The following is a 13,089-nucleotide window of genomic DNA, read 5'->3' as shown; positions in this document are numbered from 1 at the left end:
TCAAAACGCTCTAACTTTAAAGCTACTTCTCAAAATGACTTGATATTTTACTAGAACAGTCATGAAGCAATATAATTTTGTTTGGAAAAGAAAAAAAAAATTCAAAATATACCGATAGATGGCACTATCAGGGTTTGCATTGCTGTTGGTATGCAAATTACTGAGATGTAACATGCATCTTGCAGACATGGCTAAGATATAGTGCAGAGCACTAAGGACACACATAACATTTTGCCTGAATGCTTCATCATGACTGTGATGAAGAAGGATCGTGCTCTTTTCGTGAAGCTTTCTTATCAGAATGGTGACTGTGCTTTAACAGCTATTGGGAAGTTCCAGACATTAAAAGGCATAAAATCCAGCCCAATGACCACATATGGCCTGTGGAAAATGATAGATAAATTTAATCTTGCTGACCTAGAAGCGTGTGAATTGTTTGTACTACAATTTCTTGCCTGGATGGAAGTGGATAATGAGTGGCCTTAGAACATTCTGTGGTCTGACAAAGCTCATTTCCATTTGCAAGGTTCTGTAAATAACGCAAAATTGCAGGATATGTGCGGCTGAGAATCCGTTTCCATTACAGCCATTACCTCTTCACTCTGAAAAGCTCACTATGTGGTGCAAAATAATGGCAGCATTTGTCATCGATCTGTTTTTCTTCAAGGAGATCACACCTGGGGGTCCCATTACCTGCACAGTTTTTGGAAAGCGGTATGGAGCATTTTTGTATAACCATGTCCTTCCGGCACTTCAGCAACATCAATGTGTGCATCACACTATATTCATGCAAGATGGTACCCTCCCGAACATTGTTACTCGTGTGAATCTGTTGCTGATTGCTCATTTAGAATCGTAAGCTGCCATTTTCCAACAACGTGGCTGCCACGCTCTCCCAACTTAAATCCGTGGGACTTTTGGCTTTGGGGATATCTGAAAAATGTTGTTTATAGTAGGCGGATTGTGAATCTGGCTGACTTGAAAACCAGCATCACACATCACATTCATAGCATCAGCACAGATACCTTCTAATCTGCTGTGGAACATGCAGTTTTGCACTTCCAGTTAGCAGCGGAACTAGGAGGAGAGCATATCGAACAATGTATGCATTAATCATTCATAAGGTGTTTGTTTCGTGAAGCTTCTCTTGTCAGTATCGCTGTTTTCTCTGTAAATGCGTATTATTGTCTTTTCGCTAATAAAAGTATCATAAACCCTTGGGGTCTATTGTTTCCTTTCAGCTATACATCCACAACAGCAATGTGAACACTGATAGCACCAGCTATCTACACATTTTGTAACTATTTGTTTCCTTCGCCAAATAAAATTCCATTACCTTAGGATTATTCTGGTAAAACATCAAATCATTCTGAGCTGTGTTTCAAAGTAAGAGCATTTTGAAATCACAACTTTAATTATAATCACCCTGTATATATATATATATATATATATATATATATATATGTACACACACAAAGGTTATCAAAATTAAAGGATAATAATGAAAATAAAACATAGCTGATAGTTAATGAAAAATAATTAATAGAAATTTATACAGAAGCATTAGTTAACGTAAATTACAATGTTTGTCAGTTGATTATTTGCAAAATATTGAAATTAAAACCAAATTTATGGAAATCAAAAAATGATGAAAAATTTCAATCACCTCTTGTGGAAAATTTTTTTTCTTTAATATGGTGTATGGTCATCTTGGAAAAATATGCATACCTCACATCTTGTTTTCATAGACTTTACCGAAGTGTTGATCAAGTCTTGTAAAACTGCATGTCACTCTTCTAAAAGTGCACTTTCAGCTCCTGGAGGGTTCGGAAAAGGGTTTGGCATGCTAAAATTTAGCACTGTATTAGTTAACGTAAATTACAATGTTTGTCAGTTGATTATTTGCAAAATATTGAAATTAAAACCAAATTTATGGAAATCAAAAAATGATGAAAAATTTCAATCACCTCTTGTGGAAAATTTTTTTTCTTTAATATGGTGTATGGTCATCTTGGAAAAATATGCATACCTCACATCTTGTTTTCATAGACTTTACCGAAGTGTTGATCAAGTCTTGTAAAACTGCATGTCACTCTTCTAAAAGTGCACTTTCAGCTCCTGGAGGGTCCGGAAAAGGGTTTGGCGTGCTGAAATTTAGCACTGTATGGCAAATCACACATGGCAAATCAGATTTATGTTGGTTGAGTAAGGTGGCCAGTCCATTCAAGTGATATCTTCTGCGAGTATTCTGACACCATGTATGCTCGACAAGGCTGAGCATTGTCATCCACAAGCAAAAACTCTGGGATATCAGCACTCCTAAACAGTCTTAATTTTATGGTTCCAGTACCTCGTCTACATATCTCCATGATCATCATGTAACCGATGGTTACAGAACGTCTTTGATGTATGCAGCTTGGTGCAGCCATTTGTCATGATTCCTCTCCAAATCATTAAACTCGCAGTTGCAGAAAAGGCATATTTCATTGGCAAGGAAATTTAAGTTGCATGTTCCTTCCTCTCTCCAGATCAAGACATGTCTAGAATCTGTTCAGATTATATCTGGTTTCCCCAGTAAACTATACTTGAACCCAGTTGTCTTGGCTTCATTGATGGTGCCAGTCTTAGCATGATGATGGTGTCGGTTTAAACGAGCTGCTCTTGAAGCTGGAGTGAGTGGAACATAAACCATTGGTTTTCTTGCATACAGTCTAAGCTGGTTAAATCTTCATGCAGTAGTAGAATGCTAAATTCATGCAGTAGTCTGACGGTCTAAAACTAAATCTCTTGTAGTCGCTTTGCAGTTTCTTCGAGCAAACAACGAAAGAAAATGATCTTCTGCTGCAGTTCTTGCTTTTGATTGCCCTTGATTCAGCTGTCTGTCAACTGATCTGGTGTTTAAAATGCTGGTCCATACTCTTGGTATGACACTTTGAGGGATATTCAAACCTTGGGCAGACTCCAGTTGTGTTTGACCTCTCTCGATTCTACCAATTATTTGCCACTTTTGACCTTCAATTAAATGATGCCTTTGAGACATAACTGCTGAATACTGATCACTCTCAGAAACACATTCACTTAAAACAACACTGCAGACCGGAATTCCAACATGCTTCCATTGCGCACCACATTGTCAGTTACTGAATTTGCATATTTCCGGCACTAGCGTATGCACAGAGAAGTGCAATTTTTTGTTCATTTGTATTTAATTAATATAAATAATTAAGCATTGGGCATTGGTTTCAGCATTAACATAGCAAATATTTTCTCATTTAATGACGAGTGTGTGTATATGTATATAATATATGCCTTTTCAGTTTTATATTTCTAATCTGTTTAAATTTAAGTTTTAAATTTTTTTGATATATTTGACCCCTTTTTTGTTCTGTGGAATATAAAAAATGTTTTTTAATGCATAAAAAATATATATGGTTGTTTTAATTTTTAAAATATAAGTGTATTTAAAATGAAAATGAAATTAAATTCATTTTAAATTATTATGAGGACATTTAATAAAATAATTTATATATTTACTGTACTCTTATATGCATTTTTAATTAAAATAAATATGAAAAGGAAACGTATTTTCATTTATAGTTTAAAGGATTCTTCTGTAATTGTAATTTTCAATAGTGAATGATGGTAACAATAGTTTAGAAGTTTTCAATAATATGTAGAATTTCTCTTGAAAATTATGTTTTGCATCTGGAGCATTGAAAATAACTGTGCAGAATGTAGTTTTTTGTTCATGCAGACTTATTTTTAAAAATTGTTACGTAATTTATATACAAAAGTTATTTGATGAAAATGTTTAATCTTTATTTTATCACTGCAAGAGAAAATATCATTTAGGTTATGGATATCTGAAATTTACTGATATTCATAGATCTTAAATTTTAAGAATTAGTAAGGCTGGAAGATCCATAGACTGAGTTAGAAATGTGGTTGCACTTTCAAAGTAAATGTCGTTTGGATTGTATATTATAGAGGGAAATGGTGAATGGTATATTAAAATTGAAATTTCTTTCCTTCCATATTAAATGAGAACTGCACACCAAGCTTATATTATTAACCAAGATTATGTTGAATGTGTAGTGATAAGTTACAGCTGAAGTAGTGGTGTTTACCATTTGCCAGTGATGCAACTGATCATTGCTTAGAATGATCATGAGGCCAATAAAACTAGAGACATTATTTTAATGCAGCTGAGTTACCACTGGCTGTGAGAAGGGGAAGGGAATGACTGTGTAGAACAGAAACATTCAGAAAAATTTCCTGAAAGGTATCTGCAGTAGCACTAATGGAGCAACATTGCTAACAATTGAAAACATTCGAAATGGTAGGCAGGAGGTAATAAAGGATCTGTGGTTAGTATTTTTTTTTTTTTTTTTAGTTTGAGGATTTGATTTCCAGTGGTACTATCTCATTTCTCCTAATCTATAGTCTTTTTTCTGATATCACATAATGTGATCATACATGCAGGCATAGTTCTGATGTACCCTGTATATTATCAGTAACTTGCTAAAATGGCTTTCACTGTTTTCTATTTAATTTTTTAAAATTTTTAATTTTTCTTTTATACTAAATTTATGTTTTAAATTTTCTATTTATTTTTCTAATGTATATTTATGTAAATTGTATATAAAAATTTATGCATTATGTTTGGAATACTTATTCATTATTAACATAGTTAGTTGTTAGCAGGTATTGCTTTCTTAATAAATGTAATTTAATAGTCTGTCTGCCATTTAATTTACTAGTTTCACTCTAAACTTTACTTGTGCATTGCTGCCTCAGATAATCGTTGTTAATGGAAAAATAGACTAGTCATTTTTAACATGGTTAATATGTTAGAATGTAGAACATATATGAAAACTTTAGCACTTTCATTATTAAGTTTATAGTTTTACAAGGTGAAATGTTTTTGAAATGTTGAGCATAGTTTTTATTTTTGTCATATAATTAACTTACAACAATTTGTTATTATATGTGTTACAGGGTGCTCTCCCAAACAGCGTGATGGCTAACAGTAAGGCAAATTTATTGCCGAAAACACTTCAGGACAATCGTGCTAAATTTTGGCAGCATAGGTGGAATCATTCAGCATCTCTTCATTTAAAGAAGATTTCATATTCAGCTGATGAGCTAGAAACATTGGCAGATTTTCCAAAAGTACCTGTCAACACCGTTTCCCTTTCTGCTCAAGAACTTGATGTTCCTGAATGTTTGAGCTTGAATAATAAGGAACACATTTTTAAAAGTTCACAAAAACTCTTATCCTACAAAATATCAAAGAATAATGATTGTAATGCCGATACTAGTCAAAACAGCTCTGGGAAACAAACAGTTACTGAGTATGTTATTCATGTTTTACCACATGAGAGAATTTCTCCTACGGTAGTTGAAAGTGAAATTAATTTTGACAGCACATCTCAGGAAAAGGAAAGCCTAAGCATTAATTCTAAAATTCAGCAAATGTCGAATGAAATAAGTTGTACTTTTCAAAATTCTGATTCACATGAAAATGTTGAAGTCAAAGATAAAGAAAGTGGAAGCTGTGAACTTGATGACTCAGAATTGACAAAGAATACAATTAAAATGGAAAATCTTGAAATTTCCACAGAAAAGACTTTTGTAGGTTATGAACCTCATAGTCCTTCAGATGATAGTGGTTCTGATGGAGAGAAACGTCCAAGCTCTATTTTACGAAAGAAATCCTCTGAAGAGAAAAAGGAACTCCATGGAATTCTTAAGCTGCCAACAGATGATAAGCTGTCAAAAACTCCTCCTTCTATTCTTAAACACAGGGAGAGTTCAGAAGAAAAAGATGTATGGCCGCAGACAGATCTTCATTCCATTTTGAAAAAGTCAACCAGTGAAGATGAAAGTTGCAACAGTGGCCCTGACATCCGTCCCATTCTGAAAGTAAGTACTGATGAAGAATCTCCTGTAGGATCTGTAAGACCCCGTCCGATCCTTAAAAAACGAACTAGTTTCAGTGATGAATGTTCATATGCTAGTTTTCCAAGTGGTGAATTAAAACCAATTTTAAAAAAGAAAACTCCACTTGCTTTAGAAGAACAGCCTCGACCAATCCTTAAAAGTAGACGAAAAAGTGAAGATACTCGTTCTACATCAGAATTAATTACTAGCCGTCCTAGAGCGTATTCTGCTGACATGGGAGTCAAGTCTAACCATGAAGCTCGATTTGATGGCTTGGAATTGAAGAAAGACGATTTCACAAAGCATGACTACCATGATTTATAACATACTCTGATTTTTTTACTATTTTAGACTGCTACTTTTGAGATTATGTACATTTTTTAAAAGTAATTCGTGTACATATTTTTTCAGGCTTTTATATTTAAAGTTTATTGTAATATATTGCTGTATAATTTCAGTTTTAGAGTATTTAAAATGCAGATTAGATGTAATATAAGTGCATTGGAATTTTGTGCTTTGTTAGTTGTATATTATAGTTTAGATGTAATAAATTTATTAAAATTAATTAATGAAAACTATTCACAAATTATTGATTAAAAAATATTGCATTTGTGCTTGAAGATGAGTTTTATAATATCAATCATCTAGATTTATTTAATTAGGAAATTATATAAATTGTGTGTGCTAGAAAAGTTTAAAATTTTATTAAAATACATATGGAAAGCCTTCCTGTAAAGTTAGAATGTTTTTATTATGTATGTTGTCTTCATAACTTACCATAAGAATCAGTCAAATATTTTAATGGATATTTGCTCAATTTCTGAAAGATGTGTTATCAACTTTATTTAGGATTCAGTATATATGAAAGTAACATAATTTTCTGAATCCAGTTACTGTAGAATTCTTTCCCCTCAGACTTCCGTCAATTTAAATTTGAGTTACTTTGCTATTGTGAGTACTGATATTGACTTCTGTATATTCATATTTTTGCACTTAAATACCAGTTCCTTTATTTTCCAGCCTTATTGTATTGAGAGAACAAAATATAAGCAGTGTTGGTTTAAAGTGGTTTTATTACATATTGTGGAAGATAATTTGGTACTTAGTATTATAGCAAGCACCTTAATAGAAATTACCGAAGTTTCAGAATGTGCCAATCATGCAATTCAGTTTTAACAACCAGCATCGCAATATTTATATTCATTCTTTTTATTTTTTTATCTTAAACTGAATTGAAAAATATGTGTTTACCTGAACTGAAAGAAACTGCAGTAAAATTTCTGCAGGAATATGGTATTTTGGTGAAAATTGCTAAAGGGAACTATTGCTTAGAATCTTTTCTTAAAATAATCACGATAAAATTTTTACTAGAACATAAGAAACAAAAGCTTGCCTGTAAGTAGGTTTATTGATTATTATTTTGGGATAAAGACCTAGTACAAGATGAAGTATGTCTATAATAATATATTTATATGTAATAAATAACTTTTTGCAATTATAAGTCATTATTGTTCTTCTGTAAATTTGTGAAACTGCTCCAAGTTGCACTAATACGTAAGTACCGATCATTTCAAAATAAGTGGATGTTAAACAGTAATGAATTGTAGTTTAACGTTCTGGCTGGCATCACTTTTTAGAGTAACTTATGAAGAGCTGTTTTTACTGAACATTTTTTATCTAGATTTATATAATTACTAATTTTACTCTTTCTTTTTGTAACCTTCCATTCATTAGAATGGTGTCTAGATACATTAAAGAAAATAAAAATTTAAAAAAAAATTGGGAGAACAAGATAATACATACTCGTAACAAATTTTATTACAAAATAAAAGTAGTCATGCTCTTCGAGGGTTTAAAGCATTAAGCTGGCAGTTTGAATTTGTTTTCCGTGTTATAATCATTTTGTAAATTTTGCTTTCTAAATTAGCATTTTTATTATCATTAGGTGTAATAATTTTTAAAACATGCTTTTAAATACTTTAAGATGTGTGAATCATTAAGTGGAATGGAGAAAACTTTGTACATAACCAGTACATTTGAACCCTGTGGATTTGTAAAATAAAGTATGTTTTACAAATGCTGGTCAAATTCATAATCACTTACTCCTAAAAATAATTAATAATTTTATTTTAAGATGAAATATTTTCAAAAATTTCTTTGGAAATTATGATAGTTCTGAGATAAGTGTGATGTTCTCCACATAAATAGAAAAATATATATATATATATATATATATTACTATATCAGTTAATTTGAGATGCAAAAATAAATATTTCTTTGGTTAAAAAAGACTGAGCAAAGTTACTGTTAAAAAATTAAGTCATGTTTAAGTTTTTAAAAGTCTTAAACACAGATATTGTATGTACTGGTATTTTTGAAGATTTGGTTATATAGGTTAGACTGAGTAGTAAATTATGAAATTATATGAAAGAAGAAAAGTAGTTTGTGTTCCTGAAGCGGTTGGACATTCCTAGGTTAAATGAATATGTGTACAGTTTCTTAATTTGCTTGAGAAAATATGTATATTCCATTTAAGGTAGAAGGATTTATTTATACAAGTAATAAAGTGGCAAATATCAGCTAATGAGTTTTAAGAATTTGTTTAAAATTGAATAAATTATTTTCCTACCAGTATATCATGCCAAAATAAATACATTTTAATTAAACTTATTTAAATTGGGTAAACCTTGTTCCTGTTTTGCTTGAAATTAAATTATACTCAAATTCCCATCATTTATGCAACTTTAGGTTTTGTTTCTTATATATTTTGAATAATTTTATTGTTATTTTTATGTATGCTTTCTAGGTTATTAAGGGGATTTTCTGGTTTTAATTATGTTCTATGACAGTGATCATCAAACTCAAAAAGCATATGAGCTACTGTAAAACTTTAATTATTTTGTGAGCTGTGTATTTTAAATATTTTTTAACATTTTGCATATTATTACTAGCTGGGATTACATGTTTAGGTGCATTATGCATAAATGTGAACTTCAGAAAAAAAATAAATAAATAAAAATATACTAATCTGCATAAATGAATTAATATAAACAACCAAAAAAATGTACACAGTAGTTAAAAAAATGAAAATCTGAGTAAATTAATTTGAAATTGCAGAGACTTAAAAATTCACATTTATTTTTACTATTTTTCTAATTTTAGGGGGTTAAAGCTTAATTTCTCCGATTTATGTCAGTATTTACCTTCCCTTGAATCTATCCATCAAGATGTTTATCTGCAACCTGTATTCAACATTTGTTTTAAATTGATGATTTATTTTAAAACAAAGATTTGTGAACTAGGTTGTTTGAACCAGAAATGGAAGGCTATACAGATTCTGCAAATGAAATGACATTCTGTAGTGATGAATTATATCGAGAATTGGTCACCTGTAAGCAGCTGTGCTTTTGAAAATATTGTATAGTAACTATCATTCAGTTTTTCAGTGATAGTATGTATAAAGGAAGCTGATAAAAACTACTGTGTTAGTTTTTGTTAACAGCTAGACTGTTCTTGCAAGCTTGAAGGTATTTGAATATAACTTCATCTCTTTTAAGTTTTACAATAAGTTTCTTTTTTTTTTTTCAGTTCATCTATCGAAATGAGAAAATATTTGACTCTTACTATTTTGCCCTGGAAATTGCCTGTATGTTTGGAAGAATTTTTTCTTTTTTTTTCTGAAGTTGATTATTTAGTTTGTTGATTTTTTGTATGGTATCCACACGAAAAGCAAATTCTGTTTATTGTGGAGAGTTTTTTTTTTTTTTTTTTTTTTAAATGTTCTTTAGTAGTCCTTTACTAACCAATGCATTTTTGAATTCAGGAACTTTCCTCACTGGCAACAAATATCATATGTCAGGACTTTAAACTAGCATCTATGAAGAACTTTAGTTTTATTTGTAAATTGGTTTAACAGTGTATTTCCTTAATTCATGAAATTTTCAATAGTTTGTGCATACTACCTGCTGACAAAAAAAAAAGTCCTGTGAATGAATTATGAAGCTATGAATGATAAAAAATGAGTGAATGAAACCATGAATAATAAAAAAATGCTATGACTGAATTATAATATGAATAAAAGCATAGAAATACTTCCAAATTCTGGCATAAAGGGCAAGAGAACATGGAACATTATTCCATTTTATCTTCATTGCCCTTTATGCCAGAATATTGTTATTGGTTGTGATACTCACTTGTTTTTGAATAGGTATGTTTTCAACAAAAATAAATATTTTGGTCTTGAATAAATGGCACCCCTTACAGTGCAGTTTTCAGCTGAATAATTTTAAATGCATTTCTATCAACTATGATATCTGTAAGATACAATTAAAACCTGATAGGAACAGCTTAATTTTTATTTGTACATTATAGAAGGGGGATACATTATAGGATAACTTAAATGATTTTTTGCATTCCCTTAAAGCCATATTTTTTTAAAGTTATTCCTGAATGAATTGGTATGTAATATATTTAAACTATTCATCTTTTTTGGGCAAGGGCTAATATTTCTCTAAAGGGAGGAAAATATTAAAAATTCTGCCATGGGCTGTCCTTTGCTTCTGATCAACTGTTTGGCAATCACTGTCTTAGAGCATCAAGCATAATACTATTCTTTAAGCTCAGAAGATAATTTTAATTAGTGTCAGCATTTCAGTAAGATACTCCTGTTGAAATTAAATGTATAGTGTATAGATAGATAGATCTATTGTATTGTTGCCTTTTTAAATGCAGTTGTCACCAGTGTGCTGCTGATTTTTTTTAATGAAGCTATTTCAGCCTCTTGTTTTACACTGTCTTTTTTACAATCCCAAACTTCATGTAATTTTTCAAATATACATCTTAGTTATAAAAAATATACAGTTCTTAGCTGTAAGAAAATTTTCTGTGAATTTTCAGTGTGACAAGGTTGATATGCAAGAATTATGCAAAATAGAAGTAATGCATGAAAATAGTATTTCTTTGTTGTCGTGAATTTATTTCAATTAAGTAAATTCAGACCGTTTAATTATATATTTAAATCTTTTAAAAATGAAATTACGAAGAAATAAATTACCTTGTAAAAATGTTGATTCTTTGTGTTCATTGCTAAAGCTGCATGTAATAACATACAATGTTTTTAATGATATTAAGAAAAAACTTACAAGGTTATGTGTAATTTTATGTTCTTGCTAGCTGAGTGCTTCAAACTGAATTGTATTGGGTCTGATTTCTTTTAAAGATTTGTGGTTGTGTATGTAGCTATTTGGCAGTGTTACATAACTTCTGTACCCATTTTATGTATTTCTGCAGTGTTACATAACTTCTGTGCCCATTTTATGTATTTCTGTAAAAAAAGGTATGTTTCATTATAAACATATCATATGAGATTATAAATAGGAACATGAGATTATTTAACAATCTTTTTTTTTTTTTTTGGTTTTTTTTGTTTTTTGTTTGTTTGTTTGTTTGTGTGTGTGTGTAATTTATATGTTAATGCGGACTATAGTAGACTCCCATATTCAAACCAATGCCACCAGGAGTGATTTGGATATGAGAAAAATGCAAATACAAAAGAGTAATATTTTAAAAACAAAACTGTAGCATATGTGTACCTACTATATATAAGAAAAGCTTTATTTGATTTTGGCATTTATTTTTGACAAATACAAGCATTTTTTAAAATACTGTGGCAAAATTGTTTGTTGTCTCAATCCATAGACGAGCTGCTACATCATGCCAGTGTCTCATCTTTGTCACATCACATCCGTAAATTGTGCTGTTCGTCAAATTTTAAGACAACCTAAACAAAATAAATAAATAAATAAAATGAAAATATATATACTTTATTAAAACTTTGAAAAGAAAAATTTAATGCTTACTTCTAATACTTAAAATGTTACCTTCAAAGACATGGGTTTCACTTGAGAACATTCTTATTTAGCATCACAGCTTTTATTCTGCTCCTTTTTATTTACAAGATTTGCTTATCCATGATTTCATAATTTGCATCATTGTTTATCTCTGTGTGTCTTCTCTTTTGGTAGTTCTGTTACACTTCGAAACTTCTCATGTAAATTTATCGAATTAATCCGTAAAACTTCTTCAGATTTTTCAGAAAGCTTTTTCACTGGGGTAATTCTGTCATTCATCAAAGAAATTCTAATGTTAAACTCCTCAACTGTATTCCTCATTAAGTCACTTCCTCATTAATTCTTATGATTGAAATAATTAATTTTTTCAATGAAGATTACCGCACATTTTCTTTTTATCAACATTTTAGCATAAGGAAACTATAATATTTTTTTGAGCTAGGAAGATACAAGCGCCAAAGAAAAGTGCTATGAATCAGGAATGCATGCATGCTTATTGAATGACTGAAAATGTATCCACACAGAGAGTAATAAAGGCTGTCATACACGTAGAGATGGTTAAAGACATTATGAAAACTGTAATGTGTAATAAATTTTGAAATTTTCTATGTGTCTTTGGTCAGTCTAGATATGAGAATGTCTGTTATTTGTTTTTATTAAATTATCAGAGTATTACCATCTTGAAAATTAACCAATCTTATAGTTAAATAAAAAGGAACTTTTGGAATACTGACTTAGATTTTTTTTATTACAATTCAATTTTAATAAAAATTTGTGTGCAATCAAAAACATGTACTGAATTGTAGGAGATCAAATGATGAGCAGTACCTAATAAATATTAAGATTTGTAAACTTGGTAATAGAATCTCACATGAAGCTGTTTATTATTGAAGCAAAATATCAAATACATATTTAGGACTTTAATAAAATTTTATTGTTATGAATGTGAACAGGATTTTCAGGGAGGTGTATTTAAAAAGTCCATTCACGGAAACATATTTGTTAATAATTATTTCAGTAATGTTTTATATAAAACTGGTTACCTTTTATAATTCATTCTGCAGAAGTTATTTTAATAAACTTAGATGAAGCAAGCCAGTTTGGATAAATTAAAATAATTCATGGTAGTTTTATCATACAAGATGGGTAAATATGTTTTGAAAAAAAAAAAATTATGGCCACGTGTTTTGAGTAATAAAAAAGTATTTCATGTTAAAAGTAAAATTAAATTGTTGTACTGTGCCCTGATTCAGTACTAAATAATATTACAAATTACAATTAACATGATTTTGCTAAG

General features: G+C 30.2%; 1 protein-coding gene across 2 annotated transcripts in view; it reads left to right on the top strand.

Moving 5' to 3' along the window:
- The window catches only part of LOC118193336 (uncharacterized), a 309,458-nt gene extending 296,933 nt beyond the window's left edge, over positions 1 to 12,525 (top strand). For both annotated transcript variants that reach the window (XM_085810940.1, XM_035364411.2), the window contains exon 9: positions 4,999 to 12,525. In XM_085810940.1, the coding sequence (XP_085667066.1) occupies positions 4,999 to 6,267 (1,269 nt within the window). In that variant the 3' untranslated portion in view covers positions 6,268 to 12,525. The remainder of the gene's footprint in view (positions 1 to 4,998) is intronic.
- The last annotated feature ends 564 nt before the right edge of the window (positions 12,526 to 13,089 follow it).

Source organism: Stegodyphus dumicola, chromosome 2 (genome assembly GCF_044657685.1).
Source record: "Stegodyphus dumicola isolate Sdum_Otavi_A_Nest chromosome 2, ASM4465768v1".
NCBI lineage: Eukaryota > Metazoa > Arthropoda > Arachnida > Araneae > Eresidae > Stegodyphus > Stegodyphus dumicola.
The sequence above is the reverse complement of the archived record's forward strand: the minus strand, read 5'-3'. Positions and strand labels throughout refer to the sequence as shown.